We start from the raw sequence: 17,144 nt of genomic DNA, 5'->3' as shown, positions 1-17,144 counted from the left end.
CAACCATCAATGATAATTTTAATGGTGTGAGATTGGTGTGAGATTTCATCCAATAGCTCACTTTTCTTTGCTGGTTATATACTGACCAGAATTCAATGAAGTTGTTGGTCCCTAGACTTTTCTTTCAACTAGAGTATAATTGACGCATCTCAAATGCACGAAGAAAGAAAGAAAAAGATTATAGTTGTTGTAGCTTTCATCTGTCTAAAAGTTGTGAACATGGACTAATGTTATTTGTTTATTTGAAAATTTATTCAGAGCACAAAACTAAAGGGAAAAAAATGGCCAAGGATTACAATGGATCTCCGAAACATCATGGTCCGCTTGATGCTAAGAGAAACCGAATCACATGGATTCTAGGGGTTAGTGGGTTATGTATCTTGTCATATATAATGGGTTCATGGAAGAGTACTCCAACACCAACCACAGGCCAATATGACACAGTCGCAAAAGTGGGTTGTGAAGGAGGATCATCATCTTCAGCTTCCAAAGCATCACCATTTTCTTCTTCAAATCTAGACTTTGAAAGTCACCATCAACTTGATCTCAATAGTTCTTCAGGAGTGCAAGAATTCCCACCATGTGACATGAAATACAGTGAATATACTCCGTGCCAAGATCAAACGAGAGGGCGGAGATACGACCGGAACATGTTGAAGTATAGGGAGAGGCATTGCCCTGCAAAGGATGAACTTATGTATTGTCTTATACCTGCTCCACCAAATTATAAGCCTCCTTTCAGGTGGCCTCAAAGCAGAGACTATGCTTGGTATGATAACATCCCTCACAAAGAGCTTAGCATTGAGAAGGCCATTCAAAATTGGATTCAGGTCGAGGGTGACCGCTTCAGATTCCCTGGTGGAGGCACCATGTTTCCCCGTGGTGCCGATGCATACATTGATGAAATTAATGAGCTTATTCCCCTCAAGAGTGGTCATATCAGAACTGCAATCGATACAGGCTGTGGTGTAAGTTGAATCAATATATTTATCATCATACTTTTTTTATTCATGTCCAAGTTAATACTTTCTTTATAACACGTAAAGGTAGCAAGTTGGGGTGCTTATCTTTTGAAACGGGACATCATAGCAATGTCATTTGCACCAAGAGACACACACGAAGCTCAGGTCCAGTTTGCATTGGAGAGAGGAGTTCCTGCTATGATTGGCATCATGGGTTCACAGAGGCTTCCATACCCGGCAAGGGCATTTGACATGGCTCATTGTTCTCGATGTCTCATACCTTGGGGCAAATATGGTATTCTCATATTATCATGGTCCACTTGTTGCTATAATGCTACCGATAATTTCATTAATTTGTTATTTGCCAGGCATTACAATTTAGAACTTAGGCAATCATGTATTGTGACATTAATCAAGAATGACTGAAAATGTGTAACATCTTTGCTTGGATTCCATTTTTATCTGCATGCATGTTATAAGTAACATCTTTAAATTGGATTGTCACAGATGGACTATATCTGATTGAAGTGGATAGAATCCTGAGGCCAGGAGGTTATTGGGTTCTTTCTGGGCCACCTATTCGATGGCAGAAACACTGGAAAGGATGGGAGAGAACTCAAGAAGATTTGAAGAGAGAGCAAGATGAAATAGAGCGGGTAGCAGCAAGTATTTGTTGGAAGAAACTTATTGAGAAGGATGATCTTGCAATTTGGCAAAAGCCTATCAATCACAATGAATGTGTTAAGAGCAGAAAGGTTTTCAAAACACCACACATATGCCAAGGGGACAATCCTGACATAGCTTGGTTGGTACTTGTTTGCATTGTAATAACTAATAAGTTCATGTATGATTGTGTCTTGGCTTATTTTCTCACTTGTGTTCATACCATTTTTCTTTGTTTCAAAGGTACAAAGAATTGGAAAAATGCATAACTCCATTGCCAGAAGTTACAAGATCAGACAAAGTGTCTGGGGGAGAGCTTGAGAAATGGCCTAAGCGAGCATTCACGCTTCCTCCTCGGATTAGCAGCGGTTCCATTCCGGGTATCAATGCGGAGAAATTCAGAAGTGATAATGATATGTGGAGGGACAGGATAGCTCGCTACCGGCGTCTTGCTCCTCTCACCCAAGGAAAATATAGGAATGTGATGGATATGAATGCTTATCTTGGTGGATTTGCTGCAGCTATGTCAAAGTATCCAGTGTGGGTTATGAATGTGGTTCCACCAAATTCAGACCATGACACTCTAGGTGTAATTTATGAACGAGGTTTTATTGGGACTTACCATGATTGGTGTGAAGCTTTCTCAACTTATCCAAGAACATATGATATGATCCATGCCAGTGGCGTTTTCAGCATATATCAGGATAGGTAAGTAGCATACATTTGAACATATGATATGATCCATGGCATTAATTAATCGTGTGTTTCTTTGACTGATATGATATGTATGGTAATTCTTGTGTGTGGAAGGTGCAACATTACTCTGATACTATTGGAGATGGACAGAATTCTAAGGCCAGAAGGTACTGTGATATTAAGAGAAGGAGTGGAGCTTCTGGTGAAGATTAAAAGCATTACTGATGCAATGAGATGGAAAAGTAGTATAACGGATCATGAAAGTGGACCTTTCAACCCAGAAAAGATTCTTGTTGCTGAAAAGACTTACTGGACTGGGGAAGCTAATGAGAATCAATCTCAAAACTAATATGTAGTGTTGTTATTACCACATCTTTGTTCGCCTTTTTTTGTTTTGACCTCTTAGAGAAATTAAAATAGATAGATACTTACTTTGGCAGTTTTCCTTCTTGCCCTCTTCTCGTTTTTATTAGATTGCACCAATTAAAGACACTTTAACACTCAGGAAGATAATTGCAGAATGATGCTCTCTGATTAAAGACAAGTGTTCTTTAATGTGGAAAAAGATGGATCATTTCTTTTCACATCAAACACAAAACACCAAGTGAATTTACGGTAGCTGGAAATACCCCAAGAATCACCAAACTTGTATATTTAAATTACCAATTAAGGATATCTATACAACTCATCAGCTTCAAGTACCGGTTCCATAAAGGAAAAGTAACTCAAAATTTTATATGTCGTTCTTGAAGCACATTAATGGAAAGGAATCATATTTAAAATTAAGTAAAATTCACAACATTGATTAAATATATTATTTTTAGAGTAATTACCTAAATCAGTCCCAAAAATTTTAAAAGCGGACATTTTAGTCCTCAAGAAAAAGTAATACACAGATTAATCTCTAAAGTTTTATTCCGGCAGACAAATCAGTCCCCAATTTGCGGACATTTTAGACTCAACAAAAATTAATACACAAATTAATCCCCAACGTTTTTTTCTGTGAGACATAATAGTCTCCGATCCATTTTACTTGTACTATATTTCGACCTTTATTATTATTACTTAGCTTTGTGCATGTGGACGATGACACTAGCATATTAATACACTCTTTTTGTTAGAAACAAGGAAGGTGAATAATGATGTTTTGAAATCCAAATCAAAACATTTTCTTTTAATACAAATATATTTTTTAAAATAGGCATTTTTTATTATATTAAATACAAAAATATCAAATGATTTCAACTTTGAATTTTTTGTAGAATAATCTTTATTATTATTATTATTTTGTTTTCTTTGGATGAAAGATTATTATGTCTAACGAAAAAAAACGTTGAAAATTGATCTGTGTATTAATTTTTTTTAGGGACTAAAATGTTCGCTTTTAAAATTTTTGGGGACCGATATGGATAATTATTTTGTCGAAAAATGAACTGAGAATTAATTTGTCTGCTGGAATAAAATCTTGGAGATTAATCTGTGTATTAATTTTTCTTAAAAGTTAAAATGTCAATTTTTAAAATTTTTAAAAATTGATTTAGATAATTATTCTTATTTTTATCTGAAAATTATATTACAAATTAATTCCAAAATATTAAAATTAAGTTTAAACCAAACAATAATTAATAATTAATTAACATATATGAACACAGGTTCTGGCACCCTTATGAATTGGGTCTAAAGAATTAAAATATAGGTTTATCGAACGGTTGAGTTTAAGAAAATAATAACCATTATTGGAGGATAACTAAATATTATTATTTTGGGTTAAAAATTAAATTAGGCTTAATAACAAGTTAATTAGGTTCAATAGTAGTTTAGGCTGGTAAGCATTTATTTATTCACTAATAGCTCAAGAGAATAGTTGCTTATCATTAACCATAACAATGCATTTTGATTGAAACTAAAATAGTTTTTTTCTTTTTTCTCTACCCACGTGATTACTTTCAAGAGTAAGCAAGAAAAAGTAACTCTGATCAAGACTCAAATAAATAAATAAAAAAAATGATTACCAAAATCAAAAAATAAAAGGAAAAGAAGAAAAAAGTCAATTGATAAGACTCAAAAGTAAAGATCACATTCGAAGATGATTCAAAAAATTATTTTATCTTTATGCTTCATTGTTGCTTGTTCAGAATGTCTTTTTTTTTTCATGCACTAAACGAAAAGTTTAAAGAAAATAGAGATTATGAACTCTGCTACAAATTAAGGATCAAGAACTAAACATGGAGTCAAAGTCTTGATGAATGGCTCAAATCCTTGAAAAAATTAAGTTTTAAGCTTTAGAAACTTTACTCTTCTATTAACGGAGTAAAGGGCCAGAGATTGATTCAAGGAGTGAGCACATAAGTTTGGGTCTTCATAACTTTCAACCTAACCCTTTTTCTCCTTCATGAATTTACATTAAATTTTCTATTCTTTAGTGTTCATCTTTCTTTGTTTCTTTTCAATAAAAAAAAAAAAAACATTAACGAAGGTATCAGTAAAAGCCATTGAGAAAAAAAAGACAAAGAGAGTTATCAAGAAAAAAAATCAAAAAATTATGTCAAAACTCTTTTGTATATTTTTCTGTTTTGAACACATGATTTTGAGGAGATTCTCTTGCTAAGTTGGATAAGCACTTAGTGGTTGCAAGTTTAGGGAGTGAACCTAGCCAAATCTAGCTTGATAGAAAATAGATTTGTTTTAGATAGGATCGGGTTGAATTTTAGAGAAATTGGTATTTTGTAATCTTTGTAAAAGATAGTGAAAATTCTTCCATTATTGTGGGGGAGAATGGATGTAGGTCACATTGCACAAGATGATTGAACCATGATACATGGCTGTGTGATTTTTTTTTCTTCTCTACTCTTCTTCTGTTTCACTTCGTAAAGAGACAAAATAAACGTGTCTCCTGCATTGCATATTTTTCGGAAGTCACAGCTATAACACCCTACCACACAGAGCTTTACGCTTAAGCCATAAAATAAAGGTGGTGTAGTATTACGACTTCTAAAATAAAATATATACATAATAATATTGAAAGAAAGAAAAGAAAATTACCTATTACTCTTGTACCAGCAAAACCATTATCATTAAGACCTATGACTATGCCACAGGTTGTAAAAGCATCATTATCATCATCACCATCTAAGAGCTCTTTAATTACTACTAATAAATTCACATTATTACAACCATCAGATCTCTATAATACTCAATCCTTGAAAGAACAATTTTCTTACTATGAAAAACCCAATCCTATTAAAATATTAACCATCGAAAAAGAGTGGTTCAAAAAAGATAGGAAAATCCTATACAAGACTATTTTTTCAAATACTTTCTATTATATTCCTATTAACCCACAAAAAACTCAAAAATTCTATGAATTCATATTAGTAGACACCGGATCTGTTGAGTTGACACATTATAGAGATTCCAACACCAAACAGCCCATTTATTCAAAAATAAAAATCATGAAAATATTATCTCTACAAGAATGGGAATTACCTCCATATCAGTCTAAAAATTTCTCTTTGAAATTTGAACCTCAGAGCTATCCCTATTATGATTACCAAGAAGTATGGAATCATATCTTATTCCTATCACCAAGTCCCCATTCTTGGTTCATTTGGTTCAGAAATGGAATATCATTGCAATTTTTGAAAATGGTTCCAATCATGGTTCCAGAATTTTAGACCAATAGAAGCATTCTTCCCAAAAGAAGCCAGCCTGGCGTATGAATATTTTAAAAGCAAGTCATCATTCTTACAAGAGTACAAATTCATTTCATTTATAGCAGTTATGGGAATAAGCTGGATTATGACTTGGGAATATGATTCAGTAGCATATGAAGAATGTTCAAGCATACAATATTTGGTAAGAGTAATAAAAATAAAGTGGTAGAACAAATATGATATAAATTTGCTAAGAAAAAGAGCTATTGATCAATGGTTAACAACGTCACAAAAGCGTCCTGCAATAACAGCCTCAAGCACCACCAATGAGCAAATAGCTTATAAAAAAGAGACAATTCTTAGCACAGAAGCGACAAATTATGGCAGCCCTAGCGGCAGCAACCTCAGAGGAAGATATCCAAAGCTCTCTACAAGCAATACAAGCCGTACCTCTTGGAGAAGACGAAGAGGTCCAGTCAAGCCCGGTTCATTACTATCAAGACTCCCAAGTCCCATTTGAAATGTAGTAAAAACTGTATATGAAATTCATGTAAAAAATCTAATCATAGAGAAAATGATCTCAGTAAAAAAAAAGGCACACAGTAAATGTTGGCAAACAGTAAAAGCAGATAGTAAATGTCGACAAAATAGTAAATGTCGGCAAACAGTAAAAGCAAACAGTACTATCGGTAAATAGTAGCCAAATAGTAATCATTTGGGGTCTATAAATACCTAAGGCCTCATTCATTCCCAATCATCAAATACTTGAAAGCTCAAGAACTCTCTCTACTTCTATGTCTTCTTACTTCATAAAATTCTCTAAATATTTGTAATTATCATCAAATTTGTATCAACTTTGCAAGCAATAATAGTACAAGTTCATTTCTGTAAGCTTACTATCTTATGCTCTCTTTTCTTATAATTTCTTTATTATCTTAGTTATTATTTCTATTCTTATAAAATGAAAGAGTTTCAAAAAAGACTTACTTCTTTAAAGCTTGTTAGAAGAAAAATGAAAGTAAGAGAAAGAAGGAAAATAAGAGAATTAATAACTGAATCTTCAGAATTAACAGTAGAGATAAAGAAGATAAATAAGAAAATTATTAGAACTAAAAAGTTTCTACAACAAATTAAAACCATAAAATCAATAAAAACCATTAGAGAAAGCACCAAGAATAAACGTATTCATCATGTTAGAAGGATGCATTATCTTCATGTGCAAAGTATGATACATTTTCATGCTATACAATCACAAATACAAGTAGTAAATGTCCAAATGATACAACCTGATCTTCAACCTTTACAAGATCCTACTTTACAAGTACAAGCTCAACTATATATTATATATATATATATCCAAAACTTAATACCCAACATACAAAATCAAAGAATTAGCTAGAGTTCAGGACTCTCACTTTATCCAAGTACCAATGAGGCAAGATTGAATATTTTTTTCGAACTAATTAGATCCTATAACATAAAAAGACCACAATCTCAACACCCACGTGCATAATTTTCAAAAATCATGGGAATTGAGAGACTAAGATGTGAGATGAGATTTCTTATCGGAATTAGTTACCGAACTTTGTAGAGCTTGATGCCGCAGACGCGTGGCCGCAAACGGTGCGGTGATCGGAACTCGGAGCGAAAAGATATGGGTGATTGAAATCAAAGCAAGGGTTTTGAGTTCTTCTTCCCTTCTCCAAAAATGTTTCCAGTGAGAACGAAGAGAAAGGAGGAAGGGAAGTTGTGTTCATTTAAGTGTTGTTGGGTTGAACTGGACCTTGGGCCCAGTTTGTCGGGTTCGGTTCGTTCGGCCCAATCTTGAGACAAATTTTTTGAAATTAGTATCAAATTCTTGTTTTAATTAGCTCTATCTTATTTTACTATAAAATTTATATTTCTAATTTTTTGATTAAAAATAATTTATTGATTAATTATTCGCTAATTTCATAGAGTTTACTAGGGATGTGCATGAGCCGGGTGAAGTCGGGTTTGATGTGATCCAGATCCGACCCGAAATATATACCGGACCTATTTGTTAGACCCGAACCCGACCCTAGACCCGATGAAACCTATATACTTTCGGGCCACGATTATACCGGGTAAAAACCGGGTGAAAACCGGGCCGTTAATATTATATTACCTTGATACCTTCTTGTAAGTTAGCATGTAAAAATATCCAAATTTTCAAGACTCCAATCATTATTTGACATGGTAAAATTCACTTAGAAAAATATAATAAGAACCAACTCTTCTCTAAAATTAAAGCATAACCATAATCAATACTAATATTGCCTAATAACACCAAATATTTAAATCAATACAAATAACACAAGATTATGAATTAGTTTAAAGTCTTATGCATTTTAAACATAAAATATTAACTTATAGTCTTATATATAATGACTAATAACACAAAATATTAAGGTTTACAACACTTAAATTTCACATAATAATCCATCACTAATAACACAAAATATTAATTATGTATGATGACCGGGCCACCGGGCCGATTTCGGGTGACCCGAGCTATGGCTCGGACCCGACCCGAAATAATGACCGGGTCTATTTTTGAGACCCATACCTGGCCCTAGACCCGATGAAATCACACCAAATTAGCCCCTAAAGTGTTCGGGACCGGGCCGGGTCTTCGGATCGGGCCGGGCCATACACACCCCTAGAGTTTACAACATATATTCAAAAATAAAGAGTTGCTTTATTCTTGAATGCATCGTGAAGAGACAAAATAAAATTGTCTCCTGAATCTCAACTTAACAGACGTATCAGCAACTAAATTCCTATTTTAATCAGAAATAAAAGCAAAAAAAATTTTAAAAAGGATGCCATAGATTTAACCTTTGTTTTCTAGGCCATTCACAAACCTTCTATTGGTATCAAAATATTGGTTTTAAAAAGGTCAAACTTTACAATTTGAAAAAAAGATCCAAAATGGCTAATAACATGGGTTGGAATGTCGTAACTTATACACTTATTGAAGGTCAGTCCAACAATAAACCTTTCTTTTTTTCAATGGCAAAAATTACAACTACTAGAAGAAAAGAATATTAGTTTGATTTTAATTTTACTATTTCATCCCATTTTATTCAAATAATTTAAAATTACAAAATATTCAATTTAAAATTTAAAATTTAAATGATTATAATTTTAATTAACGATTTAATTTAATCTAATAAAAATAAATGTACTCGTATTATTGTACTATGATACTAATATATTTACACACACTAAAATAATAGTACAAACAATAATTAGATCACTTATTTTTATTAAATATAGAATTCTTTTAATTATCAAATATTCATCGAATATTTGTATTCATACTCAAAAAATTTTAAAATATTAATTGGATAGTGCTTATAATTAATTATATGAATATAATAAGATGACTATATTTTTTATTAAATTAAATTAAATTATTAATTTAAATTATAATTATCTAAATTTTAAATTAAATATTTAATAATTTAAAAAATTTAAATTATTGAAATCAAATTGAATAAAATAAAAAAATAAAAATCAAACCAACACTTTATATCGACCCATCAAAAGATTTTGTACATATGAATATAATAATGAGTATAATTAATGAAATAAAATTGTTAATTTAATTTAAAATTTAAATTATTAATTTTTTTAACTTAAATATTTAATTAATTGTATGAGTACAATATTAATACAATAATACGAGTATATAATATTATAGTCAATTTATTACAGTAAAATACATATCTCAGAGACCCTTGCATTAAACTTGTTATGCCCATATTCGGATGTATCTAGGATTTTTTTTTTTATATATGATACACCGTATTTGATTTATGTTTTAAATTTTTTTATATGTACTCAAAATATGTACGTGTATTTAAAATTATAAATTCTCTATCTAATATATGTGAGATATATTTTCAAAATATGTGAAAAGCTATTTTGAAGAGTTACATCTCTTCATAAAGTTGTGACTTAATCAAAAGTTATGCCTGTCAAAAGGTTGCAACTATTTGAATAGTTATACCTATTGAAAGGTTGTAACTATTTGAAAAGTTGTGTCTGTTGAGTACGTAGTGTTGAGAATAATACACCATTTTCCCTTGAGAAAATATCTTTTATAGAGAAATAAAATAGACACAATCACAACACAAGAATTTAACGTGGAAAACCCCAATTACTGGAGAGAAAAAAAAAAACCACGGCCGTTGTCAAATGACAATCAAAGAATATCACTATGTGAAAATTGTTACAACACATAGACTTCTTTCTCTCTAACACCGGCACCCCAATACACCCACACTCTCAAAGCAAATATTTAACTACACCTCACAACACTCTCTAATCAAAGAGTATAGAGGAAAAGAAAAGTCAGATACAAGTTTTAAGTGTTTCCGACTGGTGCAAAAAATATGGAGAACTTAGCCTCATATTTATAGCCTAGGCCACCCACTCCATTTGCTATCCTAAGCAATGTGGGACTAATTCAACCAAATCCTAATAATCTCCACCTTGTTTGAAATAGTCACACATCTTCAGCTTCCATAGTCAACACCGACAATTCTTTGCTGCCATTGTCTATACCGACAATCATAGTTCAGAGAACTATCATACTCTACCATGAAAGTATACTCACTTGGAATTAGACCACTCCAAACATTTCGCCTTGGTACAGATCGAAACCTTGCTGAAAATTCATGGTGTAACTTCCAAATTGACTTTTCCTGGAAGTTCTTCAGCCATCGACATAATTCCGCCACACACCTTGCATCTCAATGCCAACCAATGTCCGTGTGTAATTGTGGACCCAATTGCCACAACTTATCCTTATCCATGGCAGTGCGGCAATACCATGAGGATACTTCTCCTTCAACGCCTTGTGCAAACCTGATTGTATCAACACATCCTTGACTTGTATTTGCCACAAGCCAAAATTGATTCTTCCATCAAATTTCTCTATTTAAGCTTCACAGCACTTGAATATCCTGACATTGTTGCAACCGTATACTGGAATAGTATAACTCAACTGTAGACCGTGCACTAGGAAGGGTCCCAGGAAAGAGAGGTGGGTCACAATGGACACACTTAAATACTAAGTCTCTCCTTAGCCAGAACCTTTCCGAACTGCACTCTCACAGTGTCACACTGCCTTCCAGCAACAACAACAGCAACCAAAGATCAACCTCAAGCCACAGGACAAAATTCTTTTCTAATGTGGAAGGTCAGACTAGGCTGCAACCACAGAGCATACTAAGAATAAATCCCACCGAAACGAAGCTCTGATACCACATGTTGGGAATAATACACCATTCCCCCTTGAGAAAATACCTTTCACAGAGAAATAAAATAGATACAATCACAACACAAAAATTTAACGTGGAAAACCCCAATTACTGGAAAAAAAAAACCATGGCCGTTGTCAAATGACAACCAAAGAATATCACTATGTGAAAATTGTTACAACACATAGACTTCTTTCTCTCTAACACCGGCACCCCAGTACACCCACACTCTCAAAGCAAATATTTAATTACACCTCACAACACTCTCTAATCAAAGAGTATAGAGGAAAAGAAAAGTCAGATACAAGCTTTAAGTGTTTCCAACTGGTGCAAAAAATATGGAGAACTTAGGCTCATATTTATAGCCTAGGCCACCCACTCCATTTGCTATCCTAAGCAATGTGGGACTAATTCAACCAAATCCTAACACGTAGCTGCATGTACTCCGTCTCTATAAATTTCCCTCATTTCATTATTGCTAGTGAATCCATCTCAACACTTTCTTTATGCGCAAAAGAAAGAATAGAGAATATTATTCTATAAATTATCATTTAGTGTAAGGCTTGACTGTGTGAGTGCATAAATAAGTCAAGTGTTCTTCATTGTATCCTACAGGAAATTCGCCAATAACCCATTTTGCGCACCATTGGTGGGGCGAATCAAGCCTAAAGGAAAGTGTGTGTAACACACGCCTTGAAGAATTGCGCTATTTGATTCACTATCTCCTTCTCTCATAACTCACAATCTTTAGGCTTAATTCTTCACCAATAAAACAAAAATAGTCACCGCATCAATTAAGGAGATGACGTCGGATTTTGTCAAGTTAGAAAGATTTGATGGTAAAAATTTCATACTATGGCAAAAGAAGATGCACTTCCTTCTCACAACACTAAAAGTGGCATATGTTCTTACCATACCAAGACCACCAGAAGTTGAAGGGGAGGCCATTGCAGAAACACGAGCCAGGTAAAAATGGGACAACGATGACTATATATGCACCGGACACATACTCAATGGCATGGCTGATGCATTATTTGATGTCTACCAAAATGTTGCGAGCGCAAAAGAATTATGGGACAAATTAGAGGCAAAATATATGGCCGAGGACGCAACAAGTAAGAAATTTCTTGTCACTCACTTTAATAATTATAAGATGGTTGATGGTAGATCTGTCATGGAACAACTGCATGAAATTGAGCGTATTTTAAATAATTTTAAGCAACATAACATGCACATGGATGATACCATCATTGTATCTTCAATTATTGACAAACTCCCTCCATCATGAAAAGAATTCAAAAGAGTTATGAAACATAGAAAGGATGATGTTTCTCTTGAGCAATTAAGTAATCACCTTCGTCTTGAAGAAGAGTATCGTAAACAAGACGATACTAAAGAGCAAAGTGCTCATGCTAATCTTCACGTAATGGAAGATGAAAAATCCAACAAGCCCAACAAGAAGAGATACCAAAATTTTAATAAATCTCAAGGTAACAATGGTGATTTTAGAAAAAATAAAAAGAAAAGAAATTGTTTTCATTGTGAAAAACTAGGACATTTTAAGAAAGAATGTCGTTTCTTAAGAAAAAAGAAAGAAAAGAATGACACAGCAATAAAAGATAATCTTATTGCTGTAATTTCTGAGATCAACATGATTGAAGACATTGGATCATGGTGGATAGATTCTGGTGTAACTCGACATGTATGTAAGAATAGAGATTTTTTCAAGACATTCAAAGAAGAGAATGGGATTATTCTGTATATGGGAAATGCATCAACTGTTCAAGTAATGGGTAAAGGAACGGTGAAACTTGAATTCACTTCTGGAAGAGTACTGACTCTTACTGATGTATATTATGTACCCGAAGTCAGAAAAAATTTAGTTTTTGTTCCTCTACTTAACAAGTATGCGTTTAAGTCTGTATTTGAAGGAGGCAAATTTATTCTGTCTAAGGGTGGAGTGTTTGTGGGTAAAGGATATCTATGTGAGAATATGTTTAAATTGAATATTGTAAATACTATTAATAATAATAATGTTTCTGTTTATATTGCTGAGTCCTTTGATTTATGGCATAATCGTTTAAGACATGTTAATTTTCATAAATTAAATGATATGATAAAATATAATCTTATTCCAAAATTAGTTAAAAAATTAGATGTATGTACAACTTGTATGTTAACTAAGATAACAATACTTCCTTTTCAAAGAGTACAAAGAAATTCAAAGTTATTAGAATTAATACATTCTGATGTATGTGATTTGCATGGTTGGCCTACTATAGGTGGAAAGAAATATTTTGTAACTTTTATTGATGATTTCAGTAGATATTGTTACATATATTTGATGCATTCTAAAGATGAAGTCTTGGATAAATTTAAGATTTTTAAAACTGAAGTTGAATTACAACATGAAACCTTTATTAAGTGGTTGAGGTCTGACCGTAGAGGAGAATATTATAATCCTAGTTATTTTGAGTCCACTGGTATTATTCATCAAACCACTGCACCATATTTTTCACAACAGAATGGTATTGCTGAAAGAAAAAATAGAGTGTTGGAAGAAATGGTTAATGCTATGCTATCTTATTCTGGTCTAGCAAAAGGTTAGTGGGGTGAGGCTATGTTAACTGCCTATTATATTTTAAATAGAATTCCTAATAAAAGGAATAAAATAACTCCATATGAACTTTGGAAGAATAAAAAGTCTAATCTTAAATATTTTAAAGTTTCGGACTGTAGAGCAATAGTAAAAGTTTCTGAACCTAAAAGAAAGAAATTAGGAGAAAGAGGTATAGAATGTATTTTCTTAGGATATGCTGAGAACAGTAAAGCTTATAGGTTTGTAGTTATTGAATCTAATGAATCATACTCTGCTAATACAGTTATTGAATCAAGAGATGCAATTTTCTTAGAGGATAGATTTAATTCAACTCCAAGACCTGAAAGTAAAATTCACTTAGAAAAAGAAGAAAATGTAGAAAATAAGCCCGTTGAAAATATTGAACTTAGAAAAAGTAAGAGAATAAGAAAAGCAAAGACTTATGGACCAGATTTCTTTATGTTCCTTGTGGAAGGGACAGGAGAATCAAAAGATAGCATTGCACCTATATGCCTTCATATGGAAGGTGATACTGAGACCTATGAAGAGGCTATAAGGTTTCGAGATTCAGATTTTTGGAAAGAAGCAATACAAGATAAGATGGACTCAATAATGAGAAATAACACTTGGAAATTAGTGGATCTTCCTCGTGGGTCAAAAGCCATTAGTTCTAAATGGATTTTCAAAAAGAAAATGAAAGTAGATGGAACTGTTGATAAATTCAAAGCACGGTTAGTTGCTAAGGGGTTTGCACAAAAAGAAGGAATTGATTACTTTGATACATATGCACCAGTAGCAAGAATTGCTACAATTAGAGTGCTTATAGCACTTGCTTCAATCTTTAATTTTGTCATTCACCAAATGGATGTTAAAACAACTTTCTTAAATGGTGAACTAGACGAAGAGGTGTATATGAAGCAACCCGAAGGATTTATAGTTGCTGGTCAAAAAAATAAAGTGTGCAAATTAGTTAAGTCTTTATATGGATTGAAACAAGCCCCTAAGCAATGGCATAAAAAATTTGATGAAACTATTCGTGCTAATGGATGTAAAATAAATGAATCTGATAAATGTGTGTATAGTAAAGTTAAAAATGGTAAATGTGTTATGATTTGTTTATATGTTGATGATATGCTTATCTTTGGTACTGATTTAGAAGAGGTAGAAAAAACTAAATATTTTTTGTCTAGTAATTTTGATATGAAAGATATGGGAGCTGAAGATATAATTTTAGGAATTAAAATTGTTAGAGATGGTCATAATTTAGGATTATCTCAATCTCATTATATAGAAAAAATATTAAAAAGATTTGATGAGTTTGAAGGATATTCGGTGAATACTCCTTTTGATCCAAGTATTAAATTAGTACCTAATACAGGTTCGTCTGTTTCACAAATTGAGTATGCAAAAATAATTGGATGCTTAATGTATGCTATGACCTGTACTAGACCAGATATAGCATATGCTATAGGTCACTTAAGTCGGTATACAAGCAATCCAAGTAAAGACCATTGGCATGCTGTCTGAAGAATATTAAAATATTTGAAAGGAACAATAAACTGTACTTTGCTGTATAGGGTGAACCTTCTGTTTTAGAAGGATATACAGATGCCAGTTGGATAAGCTATACAGAGGATCATGCATCAACAAGTGGTTGGATCTTTACCCTTGGTGGGGTGCTGTTTCTTGGGGATCCAAGAAACAAACTTGCATAACGGACTCTACGATGGCTGCAGAATTTGTTGCTTTGGCAGCAGCAAGCAAGGAAGCTGAATGGCTTAGAGATTTATTACATGAAATTTCAGTTTGGCCAAAACCAATGACACCAATTTCTCTACATTGTGATAGCCAAGCAACATTATCAAAGGCTTATAGCCAAGTTTATAATAGAAAATCTAGGCATATTGGAGTAAGACATAGCTTTGTTAAAAACCTTATTGGTAATGGAGTTATATCTATAAATTTTATAAGGTCAGAACAAAATCTTGCAGATCCTTTGACGAAAGGATTGACAAGGGATTTTGTGTTTAAAACATCAAAAGGGATGGGACTAAAATCCGTATTTTAAATAATTACCAATGGTAGAAACCCAACTCACACTTGAGTAACGTCAAGTCTTGAGTTCAATGCGGTAAAGTACACTATTAGAGTAATTGCAAGTACTCATAATTATTTCTTTCATCCCAAGGTAAAAAGTACTTGGAACCATAATGGTATAAAGGAACAGAATGAGCTTTGCTTTTAATAGACCTATAGCAAGTATATTATTGCTGAAGTATTTAATTATGGAATACTTTTGATAGAGTCTACCTATATGAGTGTGAACTGAAGTCGGTTCTTAAAGTTAAGATTTTACTCTTAGAGCACTCATGAAAGGATACAAGACACAAGGCTATGTAGTATACTAAATGTGTCATATTTAATATAACATCTAAATGATACCGAAATTTTATGTGTCATCAGTGCACGCTTGTTCATATGAGTTAAATGGTTCAAAGCTTGACTACCATTTTAAATTCGGATGAGTGAATACCACTGGTTATTAGGTAAAGGTTCAAATCGCAAGATACCTCTACTGAAAGCATAAAACTTCCAGAATAATAGGATTGAAAAGAAATTTTGAAAATGGTGGGGGATTGTGAGATATATTTTTAAAATATGTGAAAAGCTACTTTGAAGAGTTACATCTCTTCATAGAGTTGTGACTTAATCAAAAGTTATGCCTGTTAAAAGGTTGCAACTATTTGAATAGTTATGTCTATTGAAAGGTTGTAACTATTTAAAAAGTTGTGTCTATTAAGTACGTAGCTGCATGTACTCCGTCTCTATAAATTTTTCTCATTTCATTATTGCTAGTGAATCCATCTCAACACTTTTTTTATGCGCAAAAGAAAGAATAGAGAATATTATTCTGTAAATTATCATTTAGTGTAAGGCTTGACTGTGTGAGTGCATAAAGTGTTCTTCATTGTATCCTACAGAAAATTCGCCAGTAACCAATTTTGCACACCATTGTATATTGGTGGGGGCGAATTAAGCCTAAAAGAAAGTGTGTGTAATACCTTGAAGAATTGCGCTATTTGATTCACTATCCCCTTCTCTCATAATTCACAATATATATTTCGATAAATATTATATTTATTTAAGAGTAGTTACCTAAATTAGTCTATAAAGATTTTAAAACTGGACATTTTTGTCTTAAAAAAAAATTAATACAAAGATTGATCTCCAAAGTTTTATTTCGGCAGACAAATTAGTCCTCAGTTCATTTTTTGACAGA

The 17,144-nt window shown here is 32.7% G+C and overlaps 2 protein-coding genes across 2 annotated transcripts; both read left to right on the top strand.

Annotated features, from left to right (window-relative positions):
* The first annotated feature begins 281 nt into the window (after positions 1 to 281).
* LOC112735965 (probable methyltransferase PMT18) lies at positions 282 to 2,670 on the top strand. Its single transcript, XM_025785364.2, has 5 exons — positions 282 to 968; positions 1,047 to 1,257; positions 1,470 to 1,767; positions 1,869 to 2,333; positions 2,436 to 2,670. Exons 1-5 carry the CDS (start codon positions 282 to 284, stop codon positions 2,668 to 2,670), a joined length of 1,896 nt encoding a protein of 631 aa, XP_025641149.1.
* A 9,901-nt stretch (positions 2,671 to 12,571) lies between these two features.
* LOC140177651 (uncharacterized) lies at positions 12,572 to 15,579 on the top strand. The gene is made up of 4 exons (XM_072210796.1): positions 12,572 to 13,354; positions 13,790 to 13,868; positions 14,148 to 15,025; positions 15,442 to 15,579. Exons 1-4 carry the CDS (start codon positions 12,572 to 12,574, stop codon positions 15,577 to 15,579), a joined length of 1,878 nt encoding a protein of 625 aa, XP_072066897.1.
* Positions 15,580 to 17,144: the final 1,565 nt, after the last annotated feature.

Source organism: Arachis hypogaea, chromosome 13 (genome assembly GCF_003086295.3).
Source record: "Arachis hypogaea cultivar Tifrunner chromosome 13, arahy.Tifrunner.gnm2.J5K5, whole genome shotgun sequence".
NCBI classification, from domain to species: Eukaryota; Viridiplantae; Streptophyta; class Magnoliopsida; order Fabales; family Fabaceae; genus Arachis; species Arachis hypogaea.
The sequence above is the reverse complement of the archived record's forward strand: the minus strand, read 5'-3'. Positions and strand labels throughout refer to the sequence as shown.

Excerpts from the sequence above, each read along its gene's own strand:
- LOC112735965 (XM_025785364.2), top strand. The coding sequence starts at position 282 with ATGGCCAAGGATTACAATGGATCTCCGAAACATCATGGTCCGCTTGAT. Across the intron at positions 1,258-1,469 it reads CATACCTTGGGGCAAATATG|ATGGACTATATCTGATTGAA; the intron begins GTATTCTCATAT and ends GGATTGTCACAG. Across the intron at positions 2,334-2,435 it reads TTCAGCATATATCAGGATAG|GTGCAACATTACTCTGATAC; the intron begins GTAAGTAGCATA and ends TGTGTGTGGAAG.
- LOC140177651 (XM_072210796.1), top strand. The coding sequence starts at position 12,572 with ATGAAACATAGAAAGGATGATGTTTCTCTTGAGCAATTAAGTAATCAC. Across the intron at positions 13,869-14,147 it reads TTATTCTGGTCTAGCAAAAG|TTATTGAATCAAGAGATGCA; the intron begins GTTAGTGGGGTG and ends CTGCTAATACAG. Across the intron at positions 15,026-15,441 it reads TTGGTACTGATTTAGAAGAG|GGTGAACCTTCTGTTTTAGA; the intron begins GTAGAAAAAACT and ends TTTGCTGTATAG.